Source organism: Dendroctonus ponderosae, unplaced genomic scaffold (assembly GCF_020466585.1).
Source record: "Dendroctonus ponderosae isolate FM_Combo_2020 unplaced genomic scaffold, Dpon_F_20191213v2 Dpon_F_20191213_4, whole genome shotgun sequence".
NCBI lineage: Eukaryota > Metazoa > Arthropoda > Insecta > Coleoptera > Curculionidae > Dendroctonus > Dendroctonus ponderosae.
In genome coordinates, this window is record NW_026018611.1 from 1,785,583 (window position 1) to 1,801,037 (window position 15,455).

The 15,455-nt window shown below is 49.0% G+C and overlaps 3 protein-coding genes across 6 annotated transcripts in view; 1 reads left to right on the top strand and 2 right to left on the bottom strand.

Annotated features, from left to right (window-relative positions):
• Positions 1-12: 12 nt before the first annotated feature.
• On the bottom strand, positions 13-3,718 carry LOC109542920 (DNA repair protein REV1). The gene is made up of 15 exons (XM_048665872.1): positions 3,368-3,718; positions 3,085-3,312; positions 2,857-3,038; positions 2,615-2,802; positions 2,345-2,563; positions 2,123-2,295; positions 1,878-2,070; positions 1,635-1,825; positions 1,447-1,585; positions 1,252-1,394; positions 1,002-1,199; positions 766-937; positions 508-717; positions 226-445; positions 13-175 (listed from the first exon to the last, which is right to left on the bottom strand). Exons 1-15 carry the CDS (start codon positions 3,428-3,430, stop codon positions 37-39), a joined length of 2,658 nt encoding a protein of 885 aa, XP_048521829.1. The 5' UTR covers positions 3,431-3,718; the 3' UTR covers positions 13-36.
• A 44-nt stretch (positions 3,719-3,762) lies between these two features.
• LOC109542953 (vacuole membrane protein 1) lies at positions 3,763-7,826 on the top strand. Of its 4 annotated transcripts, XM_048665873.1 has the most exons (8): positions 3,782-3,865; positions 4,455-4,689; positions 5,903-6,147; positions 6,201-6,346; positions 6,403-6,538; positions 6,591-6,746; positions 6,802-6,961; positions 7,014-7,826. In XM_048665873.1, exons 2-8 carry the CDS (start codon positions 4,504-4,506, stop codon positions 7,437-7,439), a joined length of 1,455 nt encoding a protein of 484 aa, XP_048521830.1. In that variant the 5' UTR covers positions 3,782-3,865; positions 4,455-4,503; the 3' UTR covers positions 7,440-7,826. The 4 variants fall into 4 exon arrangements, with proteins under 4 accessions (XP_048521834.1, XP_048521830.1, XP_048521833.1 ...); XM_048665877.1 differs by lacking the exon at positions 4,455-4,689 and having other exon boundaries at positions 3,763-3,865; XM_048665876.1 differs by lacking the exon at positions 4,455-4,689 and having other exon boundaries at positions 3,862-3,904.
• Positions 7,827-8,537: 711 nt separating this feature from the next.
• Positions 8,538-15,455, bottom strand: part of LOC109542951 (polyamine-transporting ATPase 13A3) — a gene marked incomplete in the record, with an annotated part of 11,185 nt that continues 4,267 nt past the window's right edge. Inside the window, 12 exon segments of the mRNA XM_019912419.2 lie at positions 8,538-10,475; positions 11,276-11,353; positions 11,408-11,623; positions 11,699-11,851; positions 11,907-12,048; positions 12,109-12,344; positions 12,401-12,545; positions 12,603-12,788; positions 12,845-13,045; positions 13,096-13,223; positions 13,274-13,450; positions 13,507-13,744. Coding sequence (XP_019767978.2) covers positions 8,995-10,475; positions 11,276-11,353; positions 11,408-11,623; positions 11,699-11,851; positions 11,907-12,048; positions 12,109-12,344; positions 12,401-12,545; positions 12,603-12,788; positions 12,845-13,045; positions 13,096-13,223; positions 13,274-13,450; positions 13,507-13,744 — 3,381 coding nt within the window.

The window sequence follows — 15,455 nt, forward strand, 5'->3', positions numbered from 1 at the left end:
GCCTCGAAAGTCTATCTCTTATGATAACACGTAGATCTAGTCGATTTGGCAACACGAAAAGTTCACATTCTCTATTAGTAAGGTTTTCCCGTAACGGGCTACCATGCCTTGCTGGACGGCATCCACCAGGGAAAAGTAGGCCCGATGCCAAGCGCAACTTAAATTCTGAAATTTCCTATAAAAACACCAACTGCAGTTGCACAACCAACTGTATTTATCGCGTACCTGTGGAGGAAGTTGAAGCCGCCTTGGAGAGTTTCAATGCGCCTATCCAGAGCCAAGCTTCGCAGGTATTCGGCCAGCATTTCCACGTCTACATCGGCGGGCTCCATTTCCGATTGGATCCAGGTTTTGATTCCTTCTTTCACCTGCTCCCAGGTCTGAGAGGCGAACGGTGACTGTTTCGCGATTGACGCTGATGAGGATGCGTCCGCTTTCAAGCTTTCTATAACCAAAATCCCTCTTGTTTCACTGCGTGGGCTGTTTGAGAGTGATGACAGAACATACCGTTGTTTGCACAGTTCTCTGCTTTGCTTTTGCCAGCTGCATGTTGCTGATTCACGTCCAACCGGTACTCTTTCAGCAACTCGTTGCGAATGTCTTCCGGCAGCTCTTTCAACACCTCCAAGTCGATTTGCTCCCGTTTCACTTGGAATGGGCCTGCGCTGCCTTGGCCCAAAAATTGCAGCATTGTCCCCTTAGCCGATGCTTTTCCACCTGTCGACAAGCATTGCTGAAGGTGCCGGCAAGTAAAAGTCTTTGTACCTTTAGTGCCGCTCTTCGCCTTGCTCAGTCGAGGCAATGGCTTGGAACTAGTGGAGCCCTTGGGTTTTGGATCGCGATCTTTCTGGTTTGGCTGTGGAGCTGCCTGTTCCGAGCTGCAGCTCGGTTCCTTTGCGGGCTTGGCTTGCGCTTGCTTCAAGAAGTTGCTCATGGCCTGGTTGAGGGGGAAAGCGCAATTATTCGCTGCTCCAGGGGGGAGGAGCTGGTTACTTAATTACCTTGTTGGTGGGCGCATTTTTCTCCAGTTTAGTCAGTTGGATTCCCACTCCCCTCAGTTCGGCAAAGGACACGTTCAACTTATCGTAAATCGCCTTGGCTTCTTTGTAGATCACCTCAGAGGTGGAAAACACCAAATTTGCGGTGCTGCTCTTTGTGATGGCGTCGCAGACGCCATGGCCTAGGAATTTGGCAGTTTCCTGCAACATTTCCATGAAGAGTCCATTGAGTAGTCTCTGGCAGCTGACTTACAACAGGGGCGCCTTCGGCGCGCACTAAAAGCTTGAGCGTGAGCCCCCGAGCCTTCATGCCAATGTCGGACAAACGGCTAAAAACCTCCCCGGCCAGGCTTTGCAGGAAGCTGTAGCATTCCTCCCTGGTTTTGAACCGAATGCCTACAAACACGCGCAAAAATGAGCGAAAGTAGGAAAAAGTGGGAAATTTTACCGTAGTTGATTTCAGCCGACACAGACTTTCGCTCGTGGTTAAAGTCCAAGGGCCTGTTGTCCAGGCCGTGCGCTTGTTCCCAAATTCTCTCGCCCAGCTTGTTTCCCAGCTCGGACTGCACGGTTTTCAATGAGCCACTCTAAAATAAATCCATTAGCCCATTTTGCTGCTAAGACGCAAGCTGGTACCTGCAAGTCCCCACAAGTGCTACAACCAAGATTCCTGAGCTTGGCCAAAGTGGCTCTGCCCACCCCTGGAAGATCAGCCAAGGAAATCTCGGCCATATAAGCGTCCACTTGGTCCGCTTGTAGGTGATACTGTCCTGCCGGTTTGGCTTTTCTGGTGGCCAGCCGGGCCTGCAGCCTATTGGCTCCAAAACCTGTGAAAAGTCCAGTCAACCCCGCAGGTCTTCGACTTCAAAAGAGACTGACCTGTAGAGCATGGACAGCCGGTCACTTCCATTATCTCGCTCCTAATATGCGACGCCCATTCCTCCACTGTTAAGCCGCATTCGGCTAGAATCGCCTTTACATCTACGTACATCTCGTCGCAGCTCACCGCTTCTATGTCCAGAGTGTATGAGGCCACAGTGTGGTAGAGCAGGTTGGAAACTTCCTTGTAGCCCTGGAAATTGAGGAGATCAACTGGAGCCTCTCTTTGCGCTGGAAACCCAAACCTCAAAGTCATAAGGCAGGGTCTTTAGGCCTGGACACTGCTTGACCGCCTGCCCCAAAAACATTCCGTTCTTGATGCCGTACTTCCGCGCTTCGTAGCTGCAGCTGGCGATTTCGGACATCGAAGCCAAACCGTCCATCTGCTCCTTGATATCGACCACTCGGGATACTCCACCTAGAATGCTCCAAGCTCAGTTCCAACCTAGACTAGTTCACATGGCAACCTTCTGGCAGTCTTTCCTCGTAGAGGGCAAACTCCTGATCCCTGATGGCCTGTCGGGTCGGATCGGCTGAGTTAAGCACTCCGCTTCTGGCATGGGCAATTGCCACTGGCAGGCCCTTCAGCTCGGGATGCTTGCGCAGCCCTACTGAGACGAAGAAACAATCCATGTCGATGTGCATGACTATGGACGCAGGCACATTGGGGCCCGCATTTCCATGAGCTGGAAAAAAGCCGTTATTCCGCAACAACGTGAGCCTACCCGATTACCTACCGCTGCGTAAAACCAGCTTTTCCCTGCCGGGAAACTTGCCGTTAGAGCCCTCTCGCAGTTTGCTCACCAGCTGCTTGAATTCAGCCCCCAATGTCGAAATGAGATGCAAGCGGGAGTTGCTGTAAAACTCTTCGAGAAACTTCGGGTCCGACGCGGTTTTCGTCGACCGGCTGGCACTCTTTGCCCGACTACAAAAGAAGTTAAATCACATCAAGAGCCCCTTAACAAACCGCTCAACTAACGGAATTTCCTCCTCGATGAAATCAGCGTCAGGTTTTGGAAGAACGACAAAATTCAACGCAGGCTGCAGCCTGGACTGGTTGCTGTACAGCAGATAGTTGGTGTAATCCAGCAGCTTGTTCAAAGCGATGCTCTCAGTGATCCAGGCTGGTTTCACTATAGGGACGGCCCCCAAGTGCTTTATCTGAAACTTCGCCATTTAATAAGGAAAATCACCATTTAAGACCTACTTTAACGTTGGGCAAGTTGGAGGCGATTATATGGGTGGTGGACGAGGCCTGGTACAGATGGTACTCGCCCCCATGCGCCGCCATCAGGCTCTTCAGCTCGGCTGCCGAGGGGTTAGTGAATCCGTTGACAAGAATTCGAACGCCTGCGAAAATATCCGACACTTTTTCCACCTGGGCGCTGTGGAACTGGTCTAGCAGTTTGGCCTTCTTGGCCGCCATGTAGCCGCCCTTAAACGGCAATTTGGGGCTAGGGGGGCTGAATGGGGCTCGCCTTTGTACTTACCCAATCCTCAAAACCATCTTTTGGTGGTTTCTTGGGGTTCCCTTTGCCTCCGCGACCGCACATTTTGCAGGCATCAATTGAGCAGAATTTTGCTAAAGTGGGCAATTTTTAAATGTATCTCAATGTTTATAGAGGTTAGGGTAGTAACTGGAAGTCTTCTCCTTCGTTATCTTTGGCACAGTAGCAGAAAATCGCCAAATTTTTCTTTATTGTGCATAAAAAAATGTGAAAAATACCGGAACAATAATTAAAATTTTCCCAAAAATTCGTTTTCGTTCTAAATGGGAAGGTATTTTTTGTATTGATTTTATTTTTATTCGAAAGCTTGGTTTAGGATGATTCGATACTGGCAACAGTGTGCTCGATAGGCTGACGTGGTTTTACTAGCGCCATCTAATTTTGACAGCCATTGTGACAGATAACAATTTATTCCCCATTTAGCAGTCATGAGTGTTGTGAGTGATTCAAATGTGAATTTTTGAATAAAAGTCGATAAAGGTGAGTGAAACATTAATGAAATTAGGAACAGAGAAACTCGTACGTATTGCTTAAATCGATAGTCGCCCTATAAACAAGCTAGAGTTGCGTCCCATTGGAGCAGTCAATTCACATTTTTGTTCGTTTGAAAAACTCCGCACTTTGTTTCGTTTATTTTCCTGTTCGACTTTATGTTGGCCACCGTTTTGCTTGTTTTGTGCTTTCGTTGGGTCTCGCGCCAACTATTCCACTTGGTTTGCTTTGAGGCTGGGAAGCGATCGCACTAACAAAGAAAGGAAATGCTTTATGTAACCTCACAACTCATTTCCTAATTAGACTATTAATTTCTGGCCACTGTTCATCTGCCTGCCTGTTACGTCTCTAATGTATTCATTGTATTTGCATTAATTCCATGTAAGTACTCTGTACGCCAAGGCTGGGACTGACACACCATCAGTTACCCAGCACACAGCACTGGCAGGGTGCTTATCAGCGTTTTTCATTGTTTAATCATTTGCGTAATTAGTTTAAATCTGGTGCCCTTGTAAGTTCGGTATCTGGCAAGTTATTGCGATTGCCAGATTAACGTGATCATTTTTTCATTTTGTAGATTCTTAAATCGTTACTAACAATACAGTAGAGCGTATTAATTCCCCACTATGCCTGGTAAAAACCGCCAGCGTACAAAAACTAAAACCTTGCCGGATTTGGTACCACGATTGGCCAAAGACTCATTGGCACCAAAATCAAAAAGCGCAGATGAACTGCTCAATCTCACGAAAGAGCAATTAAAGGCCGAGTGCCGGAAAAGGGGCCAAAAATGTAGCGGCAATAAACAGGAACTGGTAGGATGTGATTGGATTTTGTGACTTAGAGCTTTGTTTTGTTGCTTTCGCCCCCTTAAAGCCTGCTTTGCTCCAGCAGTGTCTTAGCAGCTCTTGGGCAAAGCAGGCCATTTTCTGTAGCCTAAAGCGCTTTGTTACTGTGCAGCCCCATTTTGTGTTGTGTTGCCCTGACTATGTCTTACACTGGTAGCTCTGAGTATGCCTAGATGTAGTTGATTGATGTTGTGGACTAATTCTAGAACGCGGCTTTTTCCTTTTTTCGCCTCATTTGCCCACTTCTAAGGGGAAAGCTGCATCGTCCGGTCCTGGTTTGTAATTAAAGAAAGTACCGGCTCGCAGCCATCGGATGATCCGCCGGACTTTGATGCATTAAACCGACTACAAGCCGCATTATTTCCGCACACAGGGTGTCTCTGGATTCTCTAATAATTTTTTTTGTCTGGCTAAAATTAGATTTTCCATCGCTAACCAGCACAGTGTGACCGAAGGTCGACATCACCCGACCCACTTATTATTAGAAACATTTTGTTAAGGCAAATTCTGCTTGTTCGATGGTCGAAGGTGCGCTCGGTACTTTCCCACTGCGTGTCCGAATTGTTTACCAATCGTTTATGCGCTAAGTGGCAACAGTCCGATGCAAATCGCTCGAGAGTTCGGAGTGTTAAAGCTCAAGTTCGCCCAAAACTTTGAGACAATGAGCGAGGAAGCGGAATGGTATCATTCAGTGAAACTTGTAAGTCGCTGGGTTTATGGGAATTGGGTTATTTGGGAAAATCACTTAAAGATAACACGATCAAATCAGTAGTTTATGGGCCTGTGCGCTCTAATGATTCAGTTTTCCTGGCAATCAAGTGTGTATGTGCCACTTCTGACTGAAGACCGCATTTATTAATATAAAAAACTGTTCCCACTCCCGCTCATTGAAGAGTGCCGCATCAACTTGACTCAACCGTTTAGCAAACATCTTCAGGAGGTACAATTCTCTTTAAAATATTCCCGGCAATTTCCAGACACCCTGTACAGCAAAAAAGCATAAACTTATTCACGCAATTTTATTGTTAATATACGATTTATCACTCCATTTCAACATTACACCATTCGGTCGGTTGCAAGCGAAAGTAATAAGTTTCACCTTTTCGTAATGCTTCCGGCAACTGTTGCGCAAAATGAATAATTCAAATGAGTAAAACTGGATGATTCCACTGGTTTGTAGCTGCAAAGACTGGGCTACAAAATGGCCAGCAAAAGAAAGGAAGCGACTGCGAGCGGGCCGAACAGCAACGGAAACATAGTACAAAGCGTTGCAAATAGCAAAGCGCCCACCAATGAGGCGCAGAAGAAGCAGCGGGAAAAGGACCGGGTTGAACGGGAGAGTATCGTCCTATGGAAAAAGCCCGTCCAGACTATGGAGTATTTTTTAAGGGAGTGTCTGGAATTGGGCACGCACTATGGTAGAAAGTAAGTGACCCGCACTCACCCGGGGAAGAAAAGTTGAAACGCGTTTTTTGCAGCTTTTTAGCAAATAGGACTCTAGTCGCTCTGTTGGGGATCTCAGTATTATCGTTATATTTATTAGTTAACATGCAAGGGCCGCACCACGCCGCTGTCCAAGGTGTATATAGGAAAGTGCTGTGGTGCCTCTATTGGACGGGATTAGGCAAGCTTGAGCCAGCGATTGAGGTAGCAACCCCCATCTAACGCACAGTGTTGCAGGTATTCTGTCCTCAGTGGGCTTGGGCACGGGGCTTCACACGTTTCTCTTATACTTGGGGCCTCACATCGCGGCAGTCACATTGGCCGGCTACGAATGCGGCAGCCTCAACTTCCCCGAGCCGCCGTACCCTGAAGAGTAAGTAGCCCCGCTTTTTGCGCCCGGCCGTTTCATCCCCAAGCTTTTCCAGCATTGTGTGTCCGGCCGAAGGCGAAGGAAGCACGCTTCCAGTGACTATTCTAGCCATTATGTCCAAAGTGCGGCTGGAAGCAATGTGCTGGGGGGCCGGCACCGCTCTCGGCGAGCTGCCGCCCTATTTCATGGCAAAGGCCGCGCGCCTATCTGGGTATGTAGCTCGTAAGTCGCGCACTTTGGTTGCCAACATCAAACCTTGCTCACAGATTGGAGCCGGAGGACGAGGACGATGACCTGAAAGAGTTCGAGGAGCTCCAGAAGAAGCAGCAGAACCGGGAAAAGCTCTCGATTCTCGACAAGGGCAAGCTTTTCGTGGAGCAACTGGTGCAGAAAGTCGGGTTCTTTGGCATCCTGGCTTGCGCCAGCGTAAGTCGCTTTGCATCCCATTGCCGCTCAGTGTTCACTCTTGGCTCCACAGATCCCGAACCCGCTGTTTGACCTCGCGGGCATCACATGCGGCCATTTCCTGGTGCCATTCTGGACCTTCTTCGGCGCGACCCTGATCGGCAAAGCCGTCATTAAGATGCACATCCAGAAGCTTTTCGTCATTATTGCGTTCAATGAGACGCTGATCGAGACGGCCATCCACTACCTGGTGTTGGTGCCGGTGATTGGCCAGAAGCTTCAGGTGCCCTTCAAGGCCTTCCTGGACGGCCAGAAGAACAAACTGCACAAGAAGGCCACCAAAAGCGTGAAAGAGGCGGGCGGCAACATTCTGGCCGCCGTTTTCGAAAAGTTCGTCATAGTCATGATCATCTACTTTGTGATTTCGATAGTGAACTCTTTCGCCCAGAGCTACCACAAGCGGATACACAAGAGGAAGAACAGCAAGAGCAAGGATTGATTGTCTTTTCACCCGCTTACAATGTAAATATCGAAACTTTCGCAATGTCGAGTGCGCCCGGAATTTTGCTCTAGGAACGTGTGTGTGTTATCAATTTAAAAACCTTATCATTCCTATTTATTAAACAACCAAGCCGTAGACGTAAACGATTCCCTTTTTAGTGTTTAATGCTAATTACCTGTAATTTGGTAGGTTTAAGTTAGCCAATTCGTAGCGTACGTGAGAATAGTTTGTGATGCAATTGAGTTTTTTATATCATGTTTGTGATATTTCCTCCCATCGTGCTGGCACGCATGAGCAGTTGGGGGCTGAAGTTCGTCTTAATGAATAACTTACTCCCAGCTCGGGTGTAAGTCGAAGGAATTAAAGCAATTATTTCCAATCCAATGTGGTGTTTTCTTAATCACAGCGTGTGGACTAATCGGGTTGGAACGTAAAATCTGGATCGCGGCTCTTTGCTACCAGTGTTAAGAGATTTTTCATTTTTTGCAAAGTGCGTGACTTTTAACGCAATTGCCAGTTTTGTAGGACCAAAAAGCGATTGCTGTTGTGTTTAGGACCAAGTCTCTGTAATGGAAAAGTTAAATCACCTTTGCATTGGCACTTTTCACTGGAAAACGCACTTTTTTCATTTTGACAGGTCAAAATAGAATGACTGATGTTAATGACATTTTTCCCAAACAGCCCCGTGTGCTGATTTTTTAGAGACAAACATCAATCTATCTCTGTCCGCCTTATGCAGATAAAGCAGGAAAGCAGTGTTAAACTAAGATATTATATACCTAGGACGAGAAGGAAGGTACCGAAAACTGATATAATGTGCCCCAGGCATTTAATAGTCTTCTCGGCCGAAGTGTGTACAATTTTTTAGCAACGCGGATAATTGATTCAATTAGATTTTGCATTTTCCCTTAACTTCCTGGTGCCGCCATCTTTGATGGCCTGACGTTCAGTTGTCAAAAAGCCGCAATATGACCTATCGGTCTCCAAAAAACTGAAAACTTGAATATCCAAAAAATTAGTGAATCTCCGAAGCATCAGTTGTTTAGAAGTGAAAATGGATGGATGACCTCAGGTTAGTAGAAGAAAAAAAAACAATTATTGAGTTACACTCTACATATAACGAATCAGCCATAAACCTTCCATTAATTATAGTAATACTAAAACCCTATTAACAGTGGGGCAAATAGTTAATAAACCCGCACTACTACTCGCTTAACAAGCAATTCACCCTCTATTTGTCCTAACTAACTAGCTGTGAGCCCGCCCCTAGCCGGGCGGGGCTCAATCTTAACCGCACTAAAACTACAATTCAGAGAACCTAAAGTCTTATGTTTAAATTGTGTTCAGGCCGCAACAATAAATAGTTGAAATCTAGTATTTCCCCACGCAGGCCTCCTCAACACTATTCCTAATTAGGAACTGTTTTTCTCGGTTAATAAATACATTCATCCCTAAAATTAAGTACAGAAAAAATACCTACGAAAACGCGGCTGGGCAACTCGGTGCCCCCTAGCGGAAGTTCTCCACCCGCCCCCCAAAAGCATCGGTCATATCACCTGTTGATGTCGAAGTTGTTCAACTCCAGGCGCAGATTTTCCCCATTTTTGTCATCTGGCGGGCTTTTGCTGATGCCGAACGCGTTGAAGCCGCTGTAGTTGACCGACATGTCCCCATTGCCCATCGAAATGTTGACGGACTTGGTGGGCGAGTCCATGATGGTGACTGAGGCGTCATCAAACGGTATGTCCGGGATGTTCAGCTGCGAGCTGGCCATGTCGTAGCTGCTTCTGTTGTTGCTGACCGACTTGAAGGTGTCGCTCTTGGTGGGGCTGGACGCGTTCTCCGTTGAGCAGAAGTCGAAACTCTCCCGGGAGAAGTACCCGGTTTCATGCTGGCGCAGCGGGGAGGGCATTTGGTGGCTGGGCGTGCTGTACTGGTGGTTCGGTGTGGCCAGCAGATGCGTGGGGGTGGTGAAAGCCGAATTGGGGCAGGAGCTCACCGCATCGTCAAACAGCTTGTTAAGCACGTGGTTCTTGTCGAACTTCTTCTCCTTTTCGATGACGATTTCGGCATGGCACTCGGGAGCGGGGCTCAGCGGACTGGCTGCGTCCTTGAAGTCCGAAGTCAGCAGCGGCCACTTGCGGTCCTTGTTCAGGTCGCGCTCAATCGCCAGGTACTTCTTCTTGGACTTGTCCACGTTGTGGAACTTGAAGCGCAGCCTCTTGAGCAGCAACTGCTCGATAATCACGTACTCGACGAAAATACTACTCAGAAAATTGGCGACCGCGTAGCCTGCTATGTAGAAGCGAAACAGCATGGAGTCGGGCATCACGAGCCCCATGTAGTTTTGGACGACTGTGGCCGGGCAGAGGGCCAGATACGTTGAGACGACCGTCACGCCCAGAGTGCACAGGACGAAGCCGCGGTTGGTGAACATGGATTTTCTGTACGGGTATCCCTTGGAAAACACTATGGCCAGGATGATGTACTGGAAACTGCTCATGGTGAAGATGGTGTAGTTTTCCAAGCAGGACACATTGTCGGAGGCCTTGAGGAAGGGGACGAACCACGGCTGGGCCTTCAGGTGCAGAAAGGCGGCCGTTTGGAAGAACACAATCAGGCAGGTGTGGATGGCCAGCGAGGCGATCTGCGAGAGGCTGACCAACCCGGTGAGGGGGGCGTGCCGATGCAGTTTGCCGGGGTAGGACTCGGTGCGACCGAAGAAAAACGCCACCGTGGAAATGATGCAAAGATCGCTGTACAAAAACTGCGTGTCGGTCAGATTGGACTCCAGGGAGTAGAGAATGAGCACGGCAACGAACTGGCAGAGCGAGTAGCTGGCCATGTACTTGAAAATGCCAAAACTGGTCACCAAAGCGGCCCGCCCCTCTCTGATCACCTCCAGTACGCAGGTGATGTTCGGGTTTTTTGAGGTGAAGGGCGAGGCCACGCTGGACTCGGCCTCGGACAGCGAAATGCCGGTGTTGGCCGCTTTGAGGGCGCCGCAGTCATTAGCTCCATCCCCGCACATGGCTGAAACACACAATTGTATATACTTTCCTGACTGTGTTTCAATTTATTTATCAATTAAAATGGGTTTCGGTGTATTTTTCCACCATCATCAGTTTTTATGTGTAGCGTTGTTGCTGCTTTAAGCCTTGGCATGCATTTTTTGCCGAGCAAGAAAATGTGCTGCGTTCCAAATTGTTGTTGGCTTAGAAAGTCTAATGAAAGCATCGATTTTCATCGGTAAATCAGCACAGTGAACGCCCTAAATATTCGAAAGCAAACTCCAAAAGCTAAATGCGTTTATGAATTCGCTGGCAACACCATTAGCAGGTTTGGATTCAAGGATGCGGCGCTAAACTCTTCAAAAAACGGTTCAATAATTAGTACTTCAATTAAGCCACTGTACTCAACGTGTGCAATAAGCGAAAATAGTGCATAATGGGCAGTAACAGCATCGGTTCGATCCTCTTCGGGAGGAAGAGGGAACCCAATCTGAAGACGCTGGAGCAAATCGAGGTTCTCCTTGGAGATTTGTAGTGTTACATTTATTATTATTGTATATGCTTTCTTGACTGTGTTTCAATTTCAAATCAAATTCAGTCCGGGGTTTCAGTCATTTTTTGTCTCTATTTATCAATAGAAATACGTTTCGGTGTATTTTTCCACCATCATCAGTTTTTATGTGTTGCGTTGTTGCTGCTTTAAGCCTTGGCATGCATTTGGAGTATTAATTTTGTCCATTATCGGACACAAAACGAATCTTTCCGTTCGAAAGATTCGTTTTGTGTCCGATAATGACCTGACTCAACCCATACAACACTCACCAACATAGTAGCCCAGGCCTTGCAGCTCTTGAACCAGCTGCTGCTTCTGATCGGGGGCCATTCGCGCGAACACCGTCCCTGCAAACACACACGTGTAAAAGTGCGCAATACTTCCACAAGCTAGCAAATCACCTCGAGTACAAATCCTGGGCATCAGCTCTGGATAGTGCTCCTTGATCACGGCCCACGTCCTTCCAGTCATAGCAAATCGGTAGTTGTTCATCAAGCCGTCCGGCCGGAGCGTTGCGTCGTTCCCGCGTCTGGCCGCGCCCAGGGACGCAGTCTGTAGCTGACTTTCCAGCGTTTCCAAGCTGGCGACGCTGGCCGAGTTGGACATCACCGAGAGATCTACACAATACAGTTTGTCAGGATTTTACCATGCAACGCGCAGGCTACAGGATGTAGCTTGCCTCCAACGCTTACCTTTAGGAGCTTTGCCGCGGTCCTTCGTGTTGGTTAAAGTGTAGTACAAGTTGGGCGGACTGCTGTTGTCGCTGTTCACAGTGATAATCGTCTGGCTGGGCAGCACAATGTCGCAGTCCTTGGCCACTGAGATGGCCGTCAGGATATTGTCGCCTAAGCACCGAAAATGCACTCAATTTTGAGCAATTTTGCACCCAAGTTCTAGTACCTGTGACCATTATGACGCGGATGTTGGCCTCGTTCAGGTCCTGGATCGAGGGGAAAGTCTCCGGCTTCAGCCGGTTCTCCAGCACGATCAGTCCCAAGAAGTTCAGCTCGTTTTCGATGGCTTCCCTCTGGACTTTTTGCACCTGAATGGCCCAATGAAAAATCAGGGACATTCACAGGAAACCTCATTTTCAGCACAGTACCTTTGTGTAGCCAAGCCGTAGTTCTTTGTGCGCCATCGCAATCACCCGATAGCCCTCCTGCGTGTAGCTTTCCAGAATCTCGTGAAAGTTGGCCGGGACCGTTTCCGCTTTGACAAAGTTCAGGATCATTTCCGGGCTCCCTTTGCAGTAGTACTCGAAGTGGGCGCCGTTCAGGCGTCTGACGATCACGCCCATGCGCTGAGAGCTGCTGGAAAACGGAAACTCCCGCAGGATTCCTAAAAGACCACGCCAGATAAGCGCCCACTCAAGGAACATTAGGGAAAAGCATTACCGATTTGGGGGTCCTCACTGAGATTCTGATTGGGGCCGCTCCTGTTCTTGGGCGGCTTGAACACAGTGGGGAAGAGTACATTGAACTTGTTGTTCTCGGCGAGGCCGCTCATCTCCTCCATGGCCCACTTGGTGGACTCGAACATCTAGAAAATTATTTAGTCAGTTCCGCAGCCCTTCGCAGCGCAGAAGCCTTGAGGTACCTTCAAATCCAGCGGGTCGCCCACGATCTGATTGTCGATGATGTTGAGGGAATGGCAGCAAACCAGTCCATAGAGGAAGGTGTCGAATCGCATGGCTTCCACGTTGGAGACGGGGGTGATGAAGGAGGCGGCCTGAGTTGGAACCACGCAGAGCAGATCCAGCCCGTCTTCAGTCAAAGTGCCGGTCTAGAACACACTCTATGGCACCAACTGTCGGGACTTCCAGTCTAATCTAAAGCTACCTTATCGAAGCACACGCAGTTGATGCTGCCCGCGACGTTGATGGTCCTGGGCGAAATACAGAAGATGTTCTTCTTCCGAAGCGCAACTTGCGCAAACAGACTGCCCACGGTCATAGCGGCTGGCAAAGCGGGCGGCACCACGATAGTCACCAGATCGAGAGCTTGGAAGATTATGTCCCGAAGCAAGACGCCCCGTATGATCTGAAATCCTCCAATCACAAAACGGATTTTTTCCACCAGAAGGTGCTCACCTTGGCGACGACGGTGTAGAGAAAGCCCACCAGGGCGAAACCCGATAGGACTCCGATGAACTTGTAACTATCCTTCTCAAAGCGAAAGTCCACAGGCGGCGGATATAGGATGCTTCGGACCAGATTCCCTAGAATACGGAGGTTGGAGGGTTTTCTCCCGATCAGACCCAAGCCTTACCTTTCGAGGTCATATACCCGGTGCGGATGACCAAGGCCAGAACTTTCTCGTTGTTGAAATAGCGCGTCTGGATCACATGCGTGCCACAAAAGAGCGTGTGCCTGGCATGCTCCTTCGGGTCGTAGATGATGCTGGGGAAGTTGGGAAGGCCCGTTTTGGTCACCGGAACGCTCTCCCCTGGAAAACGAACACACTCTTAGCCCCCGGAGGGTTTGGAGGCCGTAGTAATCTACCTGTCAACATTGCTTCGTTGAGGATGCAGTTTCCGGTCAGTAGGACTGCATCGCAATGCATAATGCAGCCGTGAGACGGGATTTCGATTATATCGCCGGGCACTAGGAGATTGGTGGACACCGCCTCCTCACTACACCCGTTCTCGTTCAATTCGTTGAACTCGGCTGTTTTGGGAGTACGACGCAACACAGTGCAAACATCGCTCGAATGCACTGTTGATTTCAAGTTTCTCTGGTTCTGCAACGCACAAGTTAAACATTATCGAATGGATCGCCGTCTTACGAACGGAGGACGAATTGACAGATCTCCAACCAATAGAAACACTTTCGTACCATCGTATCATCGTACAAACGGATGCATGGGACACATGCTTTAGGCATACTGAACCGTTTAATTTTCTGAACCGGCTTAAAGCCCGTGTCCCATGCATCCGTTTATACGATCGTACGATGATACGAAAGTGTTTCTATTGGTTGGAGATCTGTCAATTCGTCCACGTCGTACGACGACAGACGAATTGACAGATCTCCAACCAATAGAAACACTTTCGTACCATTGTATCATCGTACAAACGGATGCATGAGACACGGGCTTAAGTCCCTACAATTGGTAAAGGTTGTTTTTAAAATGTTCCCTAGAATTGGCGTCTTTTAGGGTGGGGATCACACCATCCAAAGCCCAAAAAAAATCCGCTTGATATAAACAAAAATCCCGCAATCTCTATACATTTATTCAAGGGCTTCGCCCCCTCGGTTTTTTCAGTTTTTTTGCACAATCACTTTCCTTCAACTCAGGAAATCACGAACTGCGATTCAATGCAGTGCGCTGCTCAAGACTGGCCAGCACGCTCAAGTTCTGCGGTTCTTTGCGTGTTTTTCTGAGAATTTTCACTTGGGCTGGCTTGTACGCCACTGCGCCCGCCTGGAATCCTCCAAGGCACGCCACTGGAGTGACGGAAGGCAACGTGGGCGGTTGGGCGCAGTTGGCATCTGGCACAAACTTAGCTGAAACAACTGACATTCCACACTGTCATCTGTCAAATCTCGGACTGGAGTATTACCTCTCACAGGGCTGTAGCCCAGGTCGGCCAGCGACGGCCCTTGGAGTGAGGGGGGGCGCCTGGAGGCCTCCTCTGATAGGCCCAAATCCAGTAGTTGGCTGACAGCCTCCTCCGAAAGGTCGTCGTTCTGTTGACTAGGCTGCAGTTCCACTATTTGCCCATTGAGGGCGTAGATGTTCTCGTCTTGGGAAGGGGGGCTTTTGGTCGGCTGCGCCGGTTGGACGCATGGACTTTCCACTGGAAGGGTGCGGAAGCCGTAGAAGAGCCGATCGTCCCCCACCCGCGGCTCCTGCGCCTGCCGGAAGGCCACAGCTAACGAGACTGCATCTGCAGCCGCTGGCGCGCTGTTTCCGGTTTGGCACAAGTCAATGCCCTGCCAGTTTGAGGGTTGACCTCTCGACTTGGATGACAACAATGGGTTGAAGCCTTCGGCGGGCGGCAACACTGCCGGTCTCACCAGAGTCTGCGTCCTAAACAGTGCCCCACCCTCTAACTCTCTCCCACTTTGTCACGCAGAAACCCTACCTAGCTCCATCCTTGTCAAGGGCGTAGCTATTCAGAGGCAGGATGATGGGGGGTCGTTGCCATGTCTTCGCTTTGATCGTCTGGGGGACCCTAGATGGCGCAGCCGCTCCATCACTCGGCTGACATTCCCCGTCAGTCTGGAAGGAAACCGTTAAAAATGGCGGCTGGGGCGCAGCCCAAACTTACAGTGCACCAAACACCGAAAATGGCAACCAAAGCGAGGCGACTCCACATTGTTTCGCTGTAAAACCCACTTGGTTGGACTGTTTTTATAGTTGCGGGAAATTGTTTAAACATTTGAAGTTCAAACAAAAGCTTGGTGCGTCAATGAACTGGGCGTGGTTCAAAGATGAGTGTTCCGGC

Excerpts from the sequence above, each read along its gene's own strand:
- LOC109542953 (XM_048665873.1), top strand. The coding sequence starts at position 4,504 with ATGCCTGGTAAAAACCGCCAGCGTACAAAAACTAAAACCTTGCCGGAT. Across the intron at positions 4,690-5,902 it reads GCGGCAATAAACAGGAACTG|CTGCAAAGACTGGGCTACAA; the intron begins GTAGGATGTGAT and ends ACTGGTTTGTAG. Across the intron at positions 6,962-7,013 it reads GCATCCTGGCTTGCGCCAGC|ATCCCGAACCCGCTGTTTGA; the intron begins GTAAGTCGCTTT and ends TTGGCTCCACAG.
- LOC109542920 (XM_048665872.1), bottom strand. The coding sequence starts at position 3,430 with ATGTGCGGTCGCGGAGGCAAAGGGAACCCCAAGAAACCACCAAAAGAT. Across the intron at positions 3,313-3,367 it reads AAGATGGTTTTGAGGATTGG|GGCGGCTACATGGCGGCCAA; the intron begins GTAAGTACAAAG and ends TTGCCGTTTAAG. Across the intron at positions 176-225 it reads GGCTTCAACTTCCTCCACAG|GAAATTTCAGAATTTAAGTT; the intron begins GTACGCGATAAA and ends GTGTTTTTATAG.